The sequence below is a fragment of the Pollachius pollachius genome, assembly GCF_949987615.1.
Source record: "Pollachius pollachius genome assembly, chromosome: 1".
NCBI classification, from domain to species: Eukaryota; Metazoa; Chordata; class Actinopteri; order Gadiformes; family Gadidae; genus Pollachius; species Pollachius pollachius.
The window spans coordinates 47,370,065-47,384,655 of NC_136934.1; the positions used below are offsets into that span (position 1 = coordinate 47,370,065).

Below are 14,591 nucleotides of genomic sequence, written 5' to 3' on the forward strand. Positions count from 1 at the left end.
CACACACACACACACACACACACACACACACACATTGCCGAAATATATAAACATTATATATGAAATATTATATATATACATCTATATATAAATATTAAATACATACATATATAAATATTAAATATTATATATATAGTACGTATATATATAAATATTTAATATGATATATAATCAATTTTTACTTATTGTGCTGCTTAAGTTATATTTGTAGCAAACATTAACACATAACCCTGCCTTCCAACAGAATAAGGCATCCACAGCTTCTAGAAAGGCATACGTGGTCAAATAGTACTAAAATCTCAAACTGAAAATATAATGCATTTTTTTCTGTCCAGAAAAAAAGAAATCTGTAAAAAATGTGACGTATATATTTAGAAATATATTATGGCACAAGCTCTGTAAATCATACCGGCATCAGTTGCAACAATCGTTTTGAAATCAAGGCGATATGTTTTTGAAAGGTAAACAATTTAGGGTAATTATTTTTTTATCGTGTTAAGGACATGACAAAGAATTAGATCATAATGTTAAAATATAGCGTTGTGTTCAAATGATCTAGAAGTATGCAATCACATACATAAATGTATATCAATTAATATTAAATATATAAAGATGTGTATCCAGCTTAAGAAATCCCTTCACCATCGTCCTACATGGTTGGATCGCCAGTATCCTCCCTACTTTTACCTTCGTATTTTACAGAAAGCGATATCAAACGGAAAAACAAAAAGATTTCAATGTAAAAAATAAAAACAAACAAAAATTAAATAACCTCAAAAGCGAAATCTGACTAAAGCTGCCCTTTTTGGCAGTGCCAGTCTATGGCCCCAGTTTGTGAAGCTGTAGGTGAACTTTACAGTGTTTCTCATCCAGTAAAGCACAGAAAGGTGCTTTTAAAAACGTCCTGCCATGGGCTCTCGACACAAAGCGGACCCCGAGGCGTTGTGGCAAATGGGATTAACGTTGTGGGACGGTCAGCAGGGGTGGTGTTAGCCGGTGGGATTCGACATGCCCCCCGTGCGTCTTGTGGTGCTTCCCAGGCCCTCTTGGAGGGGCTCACTGCTGGGAGAGAGCCAGGGATCGGCTCTGGATCGTCCCCAGGCGGCCGTTCACCTGCACCGTCTTCACCGGAGCGGCGATCTGTACGACAGAGACACACGGACACAGGCATGTTGAGAAGCTAACTTTTTAGCGACGATGTAGCTGACGTCAAATGGGACGTCAGCGTCTTTAGATTTCAAAACATTAAAAGAACTCAGTTCTTTTTTTTACACTCTATAACATTCAATCTTTTGTAAGATAGGGGGCCATTAACCAGCACTATCTAGCATCTACTAATGTTTATTAAAGTTTGGTTAATTATAAGTCCATCCTTAATGAAAAGCTTATCAATTAATGTTTTGTTAATGTTTAGATTGTCAGTATCTAAAAGTTTATTCATGACTTAGGAACGTTATTATAAAGTGTTACCATGATATTACAACAAAAATATAGATTCACTTTGAATTGCAATGACAGTTTGAAAACGATATCGCCTGTGATGGGGAAGATCCTTCCAGCTTAAACTCAATAAACCGTCAAAAATGTAAACATTTTACTGCATTCCAAGTGCATTAATGTGGCCCCCTTATTAAACGCTGAAGTGCATATAGACCCACAGTACGGGCCTGTGTCAGGGAGCCTGGGTACGAACAGAGCTGGTGTTCCCCCAGCTGTTGTGCTTCGTCAGGGGGCGATCGTCATGACGACGTTGACCACGGTCTAAGGTGAAGCTCTGGGACAGCAGATGTAACACAGCTGCCAGTTTCCCACAGAATACAGCGATACTGTTTCAAATCTCTCCACGTCTCTCTCGCTCTCTGACGCTGTTGTGGTCGGAGTCTCTCTGTCTGGTTGTTGTTTTTTTCGTCTCTCTCCCTGGCCAGAGGTCACGGGCATGATGACAATAAAACTGTTAAACAGACGTAAATGATCACGATAAGGGCGCCTCAGGGTCATGGGAAACGTCATTAAACATTGAACGCAAACAATGTTTGCCGACACAAACTATGAAACAAAACGATGAAAGCGACAGAACGGTTTGCTGTTTGGTTCCCCGACTTTACAGTTGGATTGGAATAAATAATAACAAAGATGGACAACATGCGTTCAACTGTTCAACTTGTGGTGTCCATGGTAACTGATACTTTTGAGCGAAGTGTACTCCCAACACAGGCACTGTGTGATAAGAATACCTCAATCGATCCATGAGAACTTCTCCTCGATGGGAGGGCGATATAGCAGCGAAAAGGCTAAGGGAGGCTCTCTATTGAAGGGATGTACAGCAAAACAAAAACAACACGAGTTGAATTCCTCGGCTTTGCCATCTTTGATGATTTCAGTCGGAAGCCGTGAATATACTTCAAACGATGCCAGGCGTTTTAGGAGGAATTACACGGGAGGCAGGAAGCAGTGCCGATGTGATACGCGAGTAGGATCTTTGCCCGAGGGGGGTGGAGAGAATAAGAGCAGAGAACTCATATACAACAGGCAGGCCGCTCCCGTTACCACTGCACCTGTTTCTGAACAGCGATGTTGGGGAAAGAAATGTTCCCCGACATCGCTGTCGTAAATCAACATTATTGATTATCTGTAATCTATTCGCAGCGCCAAAGACAACAATAGAACAATTAGAATCGATCTAACGTTCTCGTTTATCTGTACTTTTTGCTTCTCTTCTTTGTCTGCAAAGCCCCTTGGGACCTGAAGAAAGCTGCCATCATTTAAAAAACAAAATCTATTTTATATATATATTCTTTTTTTTAAGATGTATTTTTGAAGGTTTTCCCATTTGATTGTAGAGTGAGTAAGCCATGAAGGTACGGGAGAGAGAGGGGAGGACATGCAGCACAAAGGACCACGGGCAGGAATCGAACCCTGACCCGGTCACTGCGATGAGGCCTGGGCCCAAATGGTACGCTCCACCTGGTGAACCGCCCCTATCTCCTCTATATTTTAATTGTTTTGTTTGCCTCTGGCTATTAAAAGTACAGCCTGACGTCTAACGGGCTCTTTATGGTTCCACGTTCCACGCAACGCGAGACGCCTCGACGACGCAGAACCTTCACGGTTCTGCGTCAGGTTTCAGTAAGCGGACCAATCACAGCCCTTGCTGCTGCGTCGCCTCGACGGAAGGTTACGCTTTTTGGGGAGGCGCACGTGGACCTTGCGGTGGACGCGAGGAGGGTCCGCAAGGACGCAAGGGGTCCGTAACCCCCTCGCGTCGCGTGAACGCGGGACCATGAAGAGCCCTTAACGCAGCACCGTCGAGCCCCCAGACAACAGGAGCTGCTCCAGTTACCTTCTTCAGGTTCCCGACGGCCGAGCCCGACCGAATGGCCTCCATCATGGCCTCCCTGGCCGCCGCCGGGTCTCCCCGGGGTTCCCCGGCCCCCGCCCCCCCGCGCCGGAGCTGGGGGGGCGGGGCGGGAGGTCCCGTCGGGGGGGGCGGTGGAGGAGGAGGAGGAGGAGGAGACAGGCCGAAGCTTGACGGATGAGGCGGAGGAGGAGAGAGGCCGTAGCTTGACGGATGAGGAGGAGGCGTTGGGGAGAGGGGACGTGAAGGTCTGGTTATGGAGACGGCGGGATGCTCCTCTGAAGAGGAGGACGTCCTGATGACCTGGAGCTCGTGAGCTGCCAGGGACTTGGTCTGTGGAGAGGAGACAGGAGAGAGGAGAGGAGAGAGGAAAGAGAGAGGAGAGAATAGAGGAGAGGAGAGAGGAGAGATGAGAGGAGAGGAGAGAGGAGAGATGAGAGGAGAGAGGAAAGAGAGAGGAGAGGAGAGAGGAGAGGGGAGAGGAGAGGAGAGAGGAGAGGAGAGAGGAGAGATGAGAGAGGCGAGAGTAAAGGAGAGAGGAGAGAGGAGCCACACGACACGTCAGTCTATAGGCTTGGTGTGAATTTATCCGAAATACCTTTACAGTATTTTCTTACTAACCCAAAAAACAAAATGTCAGTGCAACTCCATGCATTATATCATTCACAGTTCATTCTCCATACTGAACTTGGTCTTTTTGTTCCTTTCTCTGGGACAAACCAGAGCAGCCTTCGTCAGATTTAGTCACAAGGCATTCCAGGGATTCCAGGGCTGGTCAGAAACCTTTTAGCGCTGAACCGCAGCTGGCCCTCTGCGGCAGCGGCAAATTTCCGGCCCCTTTTCTTCCACTTCTCACCAAACCACAGCCCACAGTCACCATGGAGGGCAGGGGAGGAACAGTGAGCTGCAGGCATAACAAGGCCCCCCGAGGTGCTACCTTGCTGGGACGCTCTGCGGCGTTCTGCCTCGTCATGGTCGCTGCTTTAGACTGTTTTTAACAGGTGAGGTTCCCCAGGACATTTGTCCCGATCCGACGCAGGATTCGAACGCAGACAATGATTGGGGGATGATAGTAGTTGGGCTGACAATACTGATGCTTATTAAGAGTAAACACTTGAACTCCTTTGGCGAAACTTAAAGGAGACATATTATGGTGTTTTCCCAACAAGTAAACATAGTATTTGAGATCCAGAAAACATGTTTTTGAAGCTGTTTGCTGGAAATAGCTGTTAGGAAAATAAATCTTGCCTACCGCTATTCCCCTCTGTTTCAGTCCCTTCAGAATGCGCTGTTTCTGGTGTCTGTTGCTTTAATGCAAATGGGCTGCTGCCCATTGACCAATGAGCTGTCAGAGTGAACCACAGCATGGAGGAGAAGGGAATGTTGATGTTTGATGACTCCTGGAGCTCTATATCTATATCATATAATAATAATAATATTATATATGGGTATTTATGTAATATTATATCTAATATCACGGCCAAAAGCAATGTGCACCTCGAAAGATATTATGAATCATAAAGACTGCGTCTGACGTCTCTGGTACTTTCACAACAAGTAAAGACTCCTAGTGGGGGATATCTCGGCCATGGTTGAGGGGAATTAGGGGAAAGGAACTTTGGCCTTGACTCTCTGAAATCCATGAACCGCGACATGGAGGAGAAAGGGATTGCACTTCCGGTGCCGGAGTTGCCAGACTGCCGCCGTCCGACTGCGGCCGAAGCTTCGGCGGCAGTCCGGCAGCTCAGCTCCGGGAGTACAATCCCTTTCTCCTCCATGTCTCCTCCTCCGGACTGCCGCTGAAGCTTTGGCGGCAGTCCGGCAGAGAAAGGGATTGTACTCCCGAAGCTGAGCTGCCGCCGAGTTCCCCCCGTCGGAGCTGCTCGTCCACTGGTCGACAAAATCTAAGCTATGCTCCGATTGGAGGGGAGTGGGGAAGCGGGAGGTAATATTCAACTGTGCCCCCTTCCTACGTAGGAGGGGGCGCCGAACCTGACTTGCTCGTTTGGTAACTGTAGGCGGGGTACTTTCAGAAATGCATATCACACTCAAAATATCATGCGTGGACTTTTTTCAAAGTTAGTAATCGTGTGGGAGCACCAGAGACCCAAAAAAACACGCCAAATCCCAGGAAAAGTGTTGTTTTCATAATATGTCCCCTTTAACAATTTTCAATAGTTGGAAAAAACTTTTGACACATAATATTTATTTTGAAAATCATAAAATATATATTATACATTTTAAAACCACCAAAAAAGCCCAAAATGTATTATCTGGGGAAGGGGACTCGGGGACAAGTGACTGAAAGGAAAAGGGGGTGAGTTTGACCAGTGTGAGCCTTTAGTTTTATAATATCAGCAGTAGAAGGGGTTGAGTGTAACCGGTTTCAGCCTTTAGTTTTATAATATCAGCAGTAGAAGGGGTTGAGTGTAACCGGTTTCAGCCTTTAGTTTTATCATCATCAGCAGAAAGGGGGTGAGTGTTACCGGTTTGAGCCTCCCGCTGCTGGCCTTGGCCCTGATGGCGGCCAGCAGAGCGGACCTCTCGTTGTCGTCCTCAGCCTGGGACGGCCTCTTCTTCAGACCACCGGGGTCAGCGCCTGGAGTCTGGGGTCACAGAGCAGGAGGCAGTCAGAGTCTTCACTGGATTCATAAGGTCCCATACGCTATAACCAGGCTGTGTTTAACTTTGACTTGATCCCTTTGACTACTAAAGACCAAGGTACCATAGTTAGGACACACACACACACACACACACACACACAGAGTAAGGACACAGACAAACACACAGATAAGGACACAGACTCAAACACAGTTAGGACACACACACACACACACACACACACACACACACACACACACACACACACACACACACACACACACACACACACACACACACACACACACACACACACACAGAGTAAGCCATTGACACGTGAAGGAATGAAGCGCACCTTCTTCAGCCGGTCTCTTCCCCCGGCCTGGATGGCGTCCATCAGGTCGTTGTGGAGACAGGGCTCCTGTTGGACGGGTTTGGACGCCACCTTCTTGAACTTCTTGACCGGCCCGAACAGACCTCCAGCGGGCGGGAGGGCCGAAGGCTCCGGTCTGTCCGCCAGCACTGGATAAGTTGAGGGGGTGGTGGTGGTCACCACTGGGGTGTTCTGAACACAAGTATATGTATATGTATAAATATATACGCACGGATAATATTTATGTATAGGCAAATATACAAATGCTATTTAGCAGGTAAAAAATTTAACATCGAGTACGCAGCTGATGATCCTCATTGATCATATTGCATCGCATCATATTGTATCTAATATCCAATGTATAAAGGTAAACAACGGCAAATATAAAAATGATATACAGTACTTATACTTCATTACACATACATTTCATGGTTACTACATCTACACAATATAACTTCTCACACCAAAGCATCACTCACGTTAACCTGAACCACGGGGGCTGGCACGTTGACGCCCATCCCCTGTTTGGGAGGACGGCCCTGGTTCTGGCTGGCGTGGCTCGGCCCAGGGTCCGGCGCCTCGCTGTGCACGCCCTGACCCCTGCTGTCCCCAGCCATCCCTCTGCCCGGGGCGGGGCTCACCACTGGCCAGCCGCTGACCCTCTTGTTGTCCGCGGCGTCGACGCGACCTCGGGAGAAGCTGGAGCTTCCCACGACCCTCCCGCCGCCGTCCCACCTCGCTTCGTCGGCGGCTCCGGTCGTCCCTGCGGAGACGCGGCCGGGCTGGCTCATGGACCTGGTGGGTCCGGGGGACCGTGGGGGCCCGGAGCCGACGGGGACCCCCCTCTGGTCGCCGTCGGAGGCGGGCAGGGTGGACCCCCGCGGGATCACCTGCATGGACCGGCCCCCTCTCCGGAGGCCCGACTGGGCGTTTCTCTGCAGGGGTTCGAGGCCGTGGGCCGGGCCTTCTGGTTTGGCGTACTTCGAGATGGCGGACGCCACATACTGGCTGGACGTTCTCCTGGACGGTCGGAGGAAGGACAGGTCCCTCTGTGGGTTGGGTTGATAAGAGTAGGCCGGTACGGACGCACTGCCCAGTGTCTGCGTCTCCTCCAAGATGATCACCCTTTGCTCCGACCCCTTCCGTACTTCGGCGGCCTCCTTGGTCGCCGCGGCAGCGGCTTCCTTCTCTTGAGGCTTCGCCACCAGGGAAGGCTCACGTTTCACCGGGTGTGTATTCCTCAGGTCTTCCGGTTTCTTAGCGTGTCTGGTGGTTTCGGGGGAGGCTGGATACACCGTCTTCTTCTGCTCCGTCGCGCTGTCCTTTTGTTTCTCGCTCGCGACCACCCCGCCGTCTTGTCGTTCGGACGAACTCCAGAAGGCTTTGGCCTGGCCCAGGAGCGGGGATCGCTCCTGGGTGTCCTCCCCAGCCCCTGACGTCGGACTGACGGCCCCGGACGCCGGTCTGAGGGTCCCGGGCTTTTGCCACACGCCGGTCTGCACCATGTTCCCCTGCTCGTCGATCTTGATGGCGCCCGCGGTGCCCCCGCTGCTGGCCGCCTGCGCCGTGGCGATCGCCGGCGAGTGCTTCGGGGGAACCACGGTGAAGGTCTTCAGGCCGAAGCGCGAGGTGGAACTCTGGGTGATCTTGCTCTGCGACACGGAGGCCGAGTAGGCCGAGATGACGTCCTTGTTGAGGTGGGGCCTGTAGACGGGGAACTCCCCCACGTCCTCCTTCCCGTTCATGGACGGCGTCCTCCAAGTCTTCGGCGGCAGGTCGTTCTCTTTGCCGACGGGGGGGCTAGCTTTGGTGCTGACGTTCTCGCCGGGACGCATTTTCGGTTTCCCCTCCTCTTCTCTAATGCCGCCGGTCTTGGCGTTGGCTTCTCGCTGCGTCGGCTTGTTCTCGGATTTGACCGCGCTGCTCGCTGTCGAGCGAGAGTACCCCGCCGCGGAGGCTACATACGCTGCGGCCGGCGGTGGTCGTTTAGCGACGTCACTGGCACGCTTGGTAGCGCCCCCGTCCCTACAGGCGTTGTTGTTCTGGTTGTGGGCTTTGTCCTCGGACGGCCGAGCAGCGTTCAGACCTAGAGTGGCCAGGAAGAGATTTTAAATCAATATGAACACTGAATTAAATGGTAAATGGTTTTAAGGACTGCATTTGTTTTTTCAGCGCTTTTCCAACCAGTGGCCACTCAAAGCGCTTTACAATATTGCCATTGCCAACATTCGCCCATTCATTCACACACCGACAGCGGGGTCAGTCAGGGTGAGGCGTCTTGCTCAGGGGACACCTCGACACTCGGCTAGGAGGAGACGGGGATCGAACTTGCAACCTTCCGGTTACCAGCCAACCCGCCCTACCTCCTGAGCCACATGCCACCCCGAAATTAACCCCAAAAGGATTATGTACAAGGTATATTTTAGTGTAATTTAGCCAATCGCAACATCCACAGCAAAAGAAAACGACAAAATTACAATGCATTAAAAAGTACACACATATTACGATAATTCCAAGTATTTTTGTTACCATTATTGACAGTTGACGGTTGCCGTGGCGATGTCTTGGTGACACCGTCAATGACCGTGTTTCCATAGTCCTCCGGTAGATCTATAGCGGTGACTGGGACCAGGTCCACCACAGTGACAGGCACCCCGTAGACGTCTGTGGGTAAGGCATAGCGATACTCTTTTGGCGTGACGGCCTCCGTACGGCTAATGTCTGGAATACGCAACAGATTAACAAGGTTATTGGTTGATGCTCTGCAATAAATCTCGCTTCTAAAAAGACATGCTCTGAGCAAGTTGCCTGTCTTTAATTATCCGTCTTCAAATGATTGCTGAGAATGCTCCTGTTGGGTTTTACGTCGTCTCATTGCTGTGTGATGGTCTTTGAGACTAGCATGGTGATGAAACACCAGACATAAATCAAACTCTCTCTCACTCTAAAGTCCTTTGAGATGTTCAATGCCCTCTAACTATGAAAAAAACATCACACTCAGGAATGGAGTTCAACTATAAAAAAAGAGAATTTATAGTTCATGTAAAATATACGAGCACCCAGATAAATGACTGATGTATGGACATATTTATGTGATGCAACATAAGTAATGTTTGACTCATGGATTAACACATGAGAACACACGGCAATCAAAACCACATATCATGTGGAAGCATGGGAACGGTGAAGCAGTGATTAAAGGGGACATATTATACCACCAGGTGTGAGTGTGATTAGCCTTACAAGGCGTTTCGAAAATCTGCCCCATATGACATCACTAGTGGGCGTGTCCACCTAGATCTGTGCTGGATAGATCAGTCTACCAGCCTACCCAGTGGACTGAAGTAAACGTTGCTCATCTATCCAGCGCAGATCTAGGTGGACACACCCACTAGTCATGTCATATGGGGCAGATTTTCGAAACAGCTTGTAAGGCTAATCACACTCACACCTGGTGGTATAAAATGTCCCCTTTAAGTCCAATGGACATTTTTAAAATGACTACTTTACTATGGAAAAGACATCATTAACCTGTTCATCTTTTTGATCTCCCCAGAACATAAGTTTTAGCATAACGACTAATTACTAGAAGGTACCGTTTAATTCAGCGTCAAAGTCGGCCAGGGTCTTGTTGAGTTCAGCGGTGAGCTCGGGGTCCTCGTCGTAGGCGTCCATCCTGCTGCCTGCTTTATCCTTCAGGCTGATGTCCATTGGTCTGCAGGGGACCGTTTGGCAAAGGTCATTCAAATGAGTCAGTTTCACACCTACACACATGAGCACACTCACCCGAATAGCCTCATAATGTTTGAAAATAAATAAATATAATATATAGTATATACAATATTTACGATCAGAAAAAATGTAAAAAAATTCGAATTAGCTATACAAGATGATGCGTTAGTTTACAGGTTACACGTGAAAGTAAGCATATATGTCTCTAACCTACAGGCTAAATATAGAGTTAAGTAAGTAGGTGGAAATATTGTTCACAACAACCTTTTGCACCGTACTAGCTATAATCAGGCTCGACCATTAGGAGATCCCAACAGAATCATTTAGCCTTCACGTCTTGAGCAACATAACCCCTCGATCGACGTTTAAACACCTATGATATTGCCATTGGAGCATGACTCCATTAAAATCCTTGTCCATAAAGCGATCACTAGCTCGGAGCTCGCGGTTGTTTCCCCGCTGGCCGGCTCCTCCGAGCTCTGCTCCCGGGTCTCCGGCGCATCAGACATAATAAATAACACCCGGAGCGCCAGATAAAACACGGCATCTGCCTCTGAGAGGAACTTGGAGCGGCTGACTTTTTCCTTAACAGCTCTCAGAAATTGGGGGCTTTTGTGTCTTTCCTGGAAGGCAGAGGGGGGGGGCAGGGGTGGGATCGAGGTGGATGCTTTAGGTCCGTATGAGTCAAGTGCTCATTGATCTAGGATCAGTTTTCTGGATGATATACACGCCTTGGGTTCACCGCAGCTCAAAGGAAAAAAGGCAAAAAAAATAATCGTGTTACGAAATCCGTTTCTTTTTTTTTCACCTTTCAATGGACGCCTAGACCCACAACTGTGAAATCCCAGTGCTCTGCAGCACGCCAGCCGCGGGGGCCCCCTTCAGATTCAGCACGCTGGAAGAAGAAGTGCTCTCGGCCAGTTACTGCTGGCAGACGATTAAACCCCTGTGGGAAAGCGTCTTTGATGGCAGACGTGCCGGGTTAACCGAAATGCACAAATACGTCTTGTTTTTAACTTTGCTATATTTGGCGCAGATTCCCAAGCAAAGTATAACCCAGACGTTGGATATCCCCGAATGCAGTATCTTGTTCACTGATTGATGATTGGCCCGTTTCTCAAAACAGTTCAAGGAGCAGGATTTTAGTAAGGTCGTTCTTTGTAAGTATTGGTAATACACTTCACACTGAGCGCAGGGCTTGTGGAGCGCTCAGGCTCTGAGATACAGTGTGTTGAACGCCAAACGGATCACATGCATGTCACGTCCATATGGTGTGAGACATGTTTTGGGGCTGTAAAGCCAGGTTTCTGCAATACATCCAGTTGTACATCGAGTACAGGACACTACGTGCAGAGGGACGGAGACGGATGCCTGCTGGGAAACACTGGGGGGAATTCAGATGACTAACAGCGAGGTTGACCCCAGTGAATCACAAAAGGCTCATGGTAGGGACAGGCCCACCCACACCCACACACACACACACACACACACACACACACACAGCGTCTCACTCCCAAAATGTGTTAGCAATCACCCCTGGAAGACGAATGAGAATGGGACGTCAGGTGTGGAGGTGTGTTTGTGTGCAACGGAGAAACTTGAGGAGTCTTCTTCACACCTCTTCATTCATGTGAAGGATGCTGTGCTTTTGATGCAGCGTTTCTCAGCGTTCTCATCATTCACTATGTTCACGCTCTTTACGTCATTCTCATTATTGGCTATGGTCACGCTCTTTACCTCACTCTCAATATTCACTCTTTTCACAATCTTTACGTCATTCGCTATGGTAACGCGCCTTACGTTATTCTCATTATTCGCCATGTTCACGATCTTTACGCCATTCTCATCCTTCGCTCTTTAGTTCATCTATGAATTACAAACGACTTATTGACAGAGCCCATCCGTCACACCAGCTTCCGCTTTCCTCTGTAGTGTGGAAGTCGGTCAACCACTTTCTCCACCACTCCACCAGAGCCCTTCAAGAGTTCCAACGTCACCCCTGTCCGTCTGTGTGTGTCCTCCTGTCCGTTCCTGGTCTGTACCTGTGTCTGGACCCCCAGGTTGCACACCCTTCGTCGCTGTCGCTGGAGACGTCCTTGATTGGTCCGAGGGGTCTCCCTTCCCCTCCTCCTCCTCTCCCGTGCAGGGTCTTGTCCGGGGAGGCGGGCTGCGTCCCCCACGGGGAGCCCGCCGTGCCGCAGTCCTCCGCCTCCGCCATGCCCTCGGAGGCTGCGTAGCCCTGGTCCGGCAGGCTGCTGCTGCCGCTGCTGCTCCCCAGGGAGAGCGTCTCGTCCTCGGGTGCGCTTCGGCCGGCGCCCCCCCCCTGCGGAAGTCTGGGGCCGGGTAGAGAGTGGAGCCAGGCTGGGAGAGGAAGACACAAAACAAAACAAAAAATCAAATACTTTTATTTTCGTAGCGTTGTTAGTGGGGGGGGGGGGGGGGGGGGGGTTTCATTAGTCCATGCATTTTCCTTCGGATTAATCAAGCTTTTTCTGTTGTATAAAGAGTGATAGTCCAAATCCATTGATTTGTCCCAGGTTTCTCGAACGCTACCTGGAGAACCGGGAAGGTATTTAGTATTCTTTGTATGCTTCAGCAGTATTAAGAGCTTTTGGACTTAGCCAAAGTTAATAACTAATCATAGCACTGCTTTGTAATGGCTGGAAAGGCACGGGACATGTGGCAGGCAAAAGGTTTAATCAGAAAGTTATGAGAGGGAGATCGCAGGAAGCATTCCAGTTGATTCAAGACTCACACAGTAGGTGCTTGTGTATGACACACACACACACACACACACACGGGCATGCACGTCACACAAACGCACGCACACACACACCACACCAACAAACTCAAACAAAATCTAAATTGCACCCAAGTGCGAGCCAAACGAACAAAGTGCACAACCAACTTTTGGGTTTGGAACAGTGAGCCGTTTTCACGACGGGTGGCGAGCAATAGTGTCAACAAAAAACATTTTAATTTGACTTCATAATGTTAGTGTCAACCATGATGCATTGGGTGGCCTCTGCACACACTGCTTACCGACCCTCTCATCTCCTGCGTACAGCCATGCTCTGGTGGGTCCTGCGGGCTCTGTTGAACCCACGCAGTCCGACATCAACCGTATTCCACTGCATGACAATAAAGGCCGGGGTATTACAGGCCACTGCGGCGCGGCCTTTCATGATAAGCGACCAGCGCTTCACGGCGATGGGGAGAGCGGGAAACCTCAGTCAAACATGACTGTTTACCTCAATGTGTTTGCGGCCGGCTTGGGTGCATGCAATTTTGTCTCGGTGTGGCTTTAGGAGGTCCCATGAGGACACAGTACGTGTGTGTGTCATTGTGCATGCACGTGCACGTTTGCGCACAGATTCGACGGCACTGTGATCCCGAGGTTGCGTATGTGCACGGGTTGCACATAGTGGTCTGATAAACACTTGCATGCATTTTATAACGTTTAATACATCTTTTTTGAAATATTCCATCGATTTAAAAATATTAAATTCTTCATGGATGTGTGCATAAGGTGAGTCAACAGAGGAGCGTGAGTGAGTGTGTGTTTAGTGTGACTGAGGATGTGTGGTGTGGGTCGGTGTGCTGGGCCTGTCAAAGTGTGGGGAGACAGCCAGTTCTAGCCAATGTGGTCATGACTCACAGGGTTGTCCTCCCTGTTCCTTCCCAAAGCAATGCCTGAGCCATGCTAGCTACAGCCACAGCCAGCAAACACATGCACACAGTTGCGCGCGCGCACGCACGCACGCACGCACACACACACACACAAAGACATTTACATTTGCATTTAGGGCATTTAGCAGACGCTTTTATCCAAAGCGACTTACAATAAGTGCATCTGTTACAATAAGTACATTTGTCATAAGAAGTGAAACAACATATCGCTGTCGGTACAGTAAAGATGTTCATAGAACCAAGTGCAAGTATTACAATCGCTAGGCTAACCCATTCCCCGTGTAAAGCAATGATAGCAGCTACTGTAGACATCTGCAGTCCAGGGTGAACACGTCCAGGGTGAACACACCCATGCACTCATGCATGCACATGTGCGACTCTTCCTATTTGCAAAGACTGTATACATACACATGTGGACTACAAGAGATAGCAACACAGGCAAGAATAAATGCACAGCCGCACACATGCATGCATCTGTGTATGCACGCACACATGCACAAACACACATTTATAGAACTGTACTTCATTCAGAAAAAGAGACAATCAGCCTGCATATTCACCATCCATTCATTTTTGCACCATGCTAGCCAGGTTAAACAAATGCACAGACAAAACACACACACAGGACTGGACTCTATCCATAGTACATGTAGTACATGCACATAAGTCAAAACGCTCTCCTCAACACACACACACCCGTTTCACCATCTGTGCTATTTTTAACATGCCCTGGAATACACATCCATGTTAACCAATCAAAACCACGGCATCAACTGTTAACTAAATATCATGCCAGATTCAAATTGAACTCCAAATATCCTTTATATGCTTTCATAAAAA

The 14,591-nt window shown here is 48.8% G+C and overlaps 1 protein-coding gene across 1 annotated transcript in view; it reads right to left on the bottom strand.

Moving 5' to 3' along the window:
- Nucleotides 1–441: 441 nt before the first annotated feature.
- cobl (cordon-bleu WH2 repeat protein) overlaps nucleotides 442–14,591 on the bottom strand; it is a 58,356-nt gene continuing 44,206 nt past the window's right edge. The window contains exons 10-17 of the mRNA XM_079730503.1: nucleotides 12,104–12,422; nucleotides 9,926–10,044; nucleotides 8,859–9,050; nucleotides 6,809–8,415; nucleotides 6,312–6,521; nucleotides 5,842–5,961; nucleotides 3,341–3,688; nucleotides 442–1,140 (exon numbers count right to left, since the gene is read on the bottom strand). Of these exons, the coding sequence (XP_079586629.1) occupies nucleotides 1,057–1,140; nucleotides 3,341–3,688; nucleotides 5,842–5,961; nucleotides 6,312–6,521; nucleotides 6,809–8,415; nucleotides 8,859–9,050; nucleotides 9,926–10,044; nucleotides 12,104–12,422 (2,999 nt within the window). The 3' untranslated portion in view covers nucleotides 442–1,056. The remainder of the gene's footprint in view (nucleotides 1,141–3,340; nucleotides 3,689–5,841; nucleotides 5,962–6,311; nucleotides 6,522–6,808; nucleotides 8,416–8,858; nucleotides 9,051–9,925; nucleotides 10,045–12,103; nucleotides 12,423–14,591) is intronic.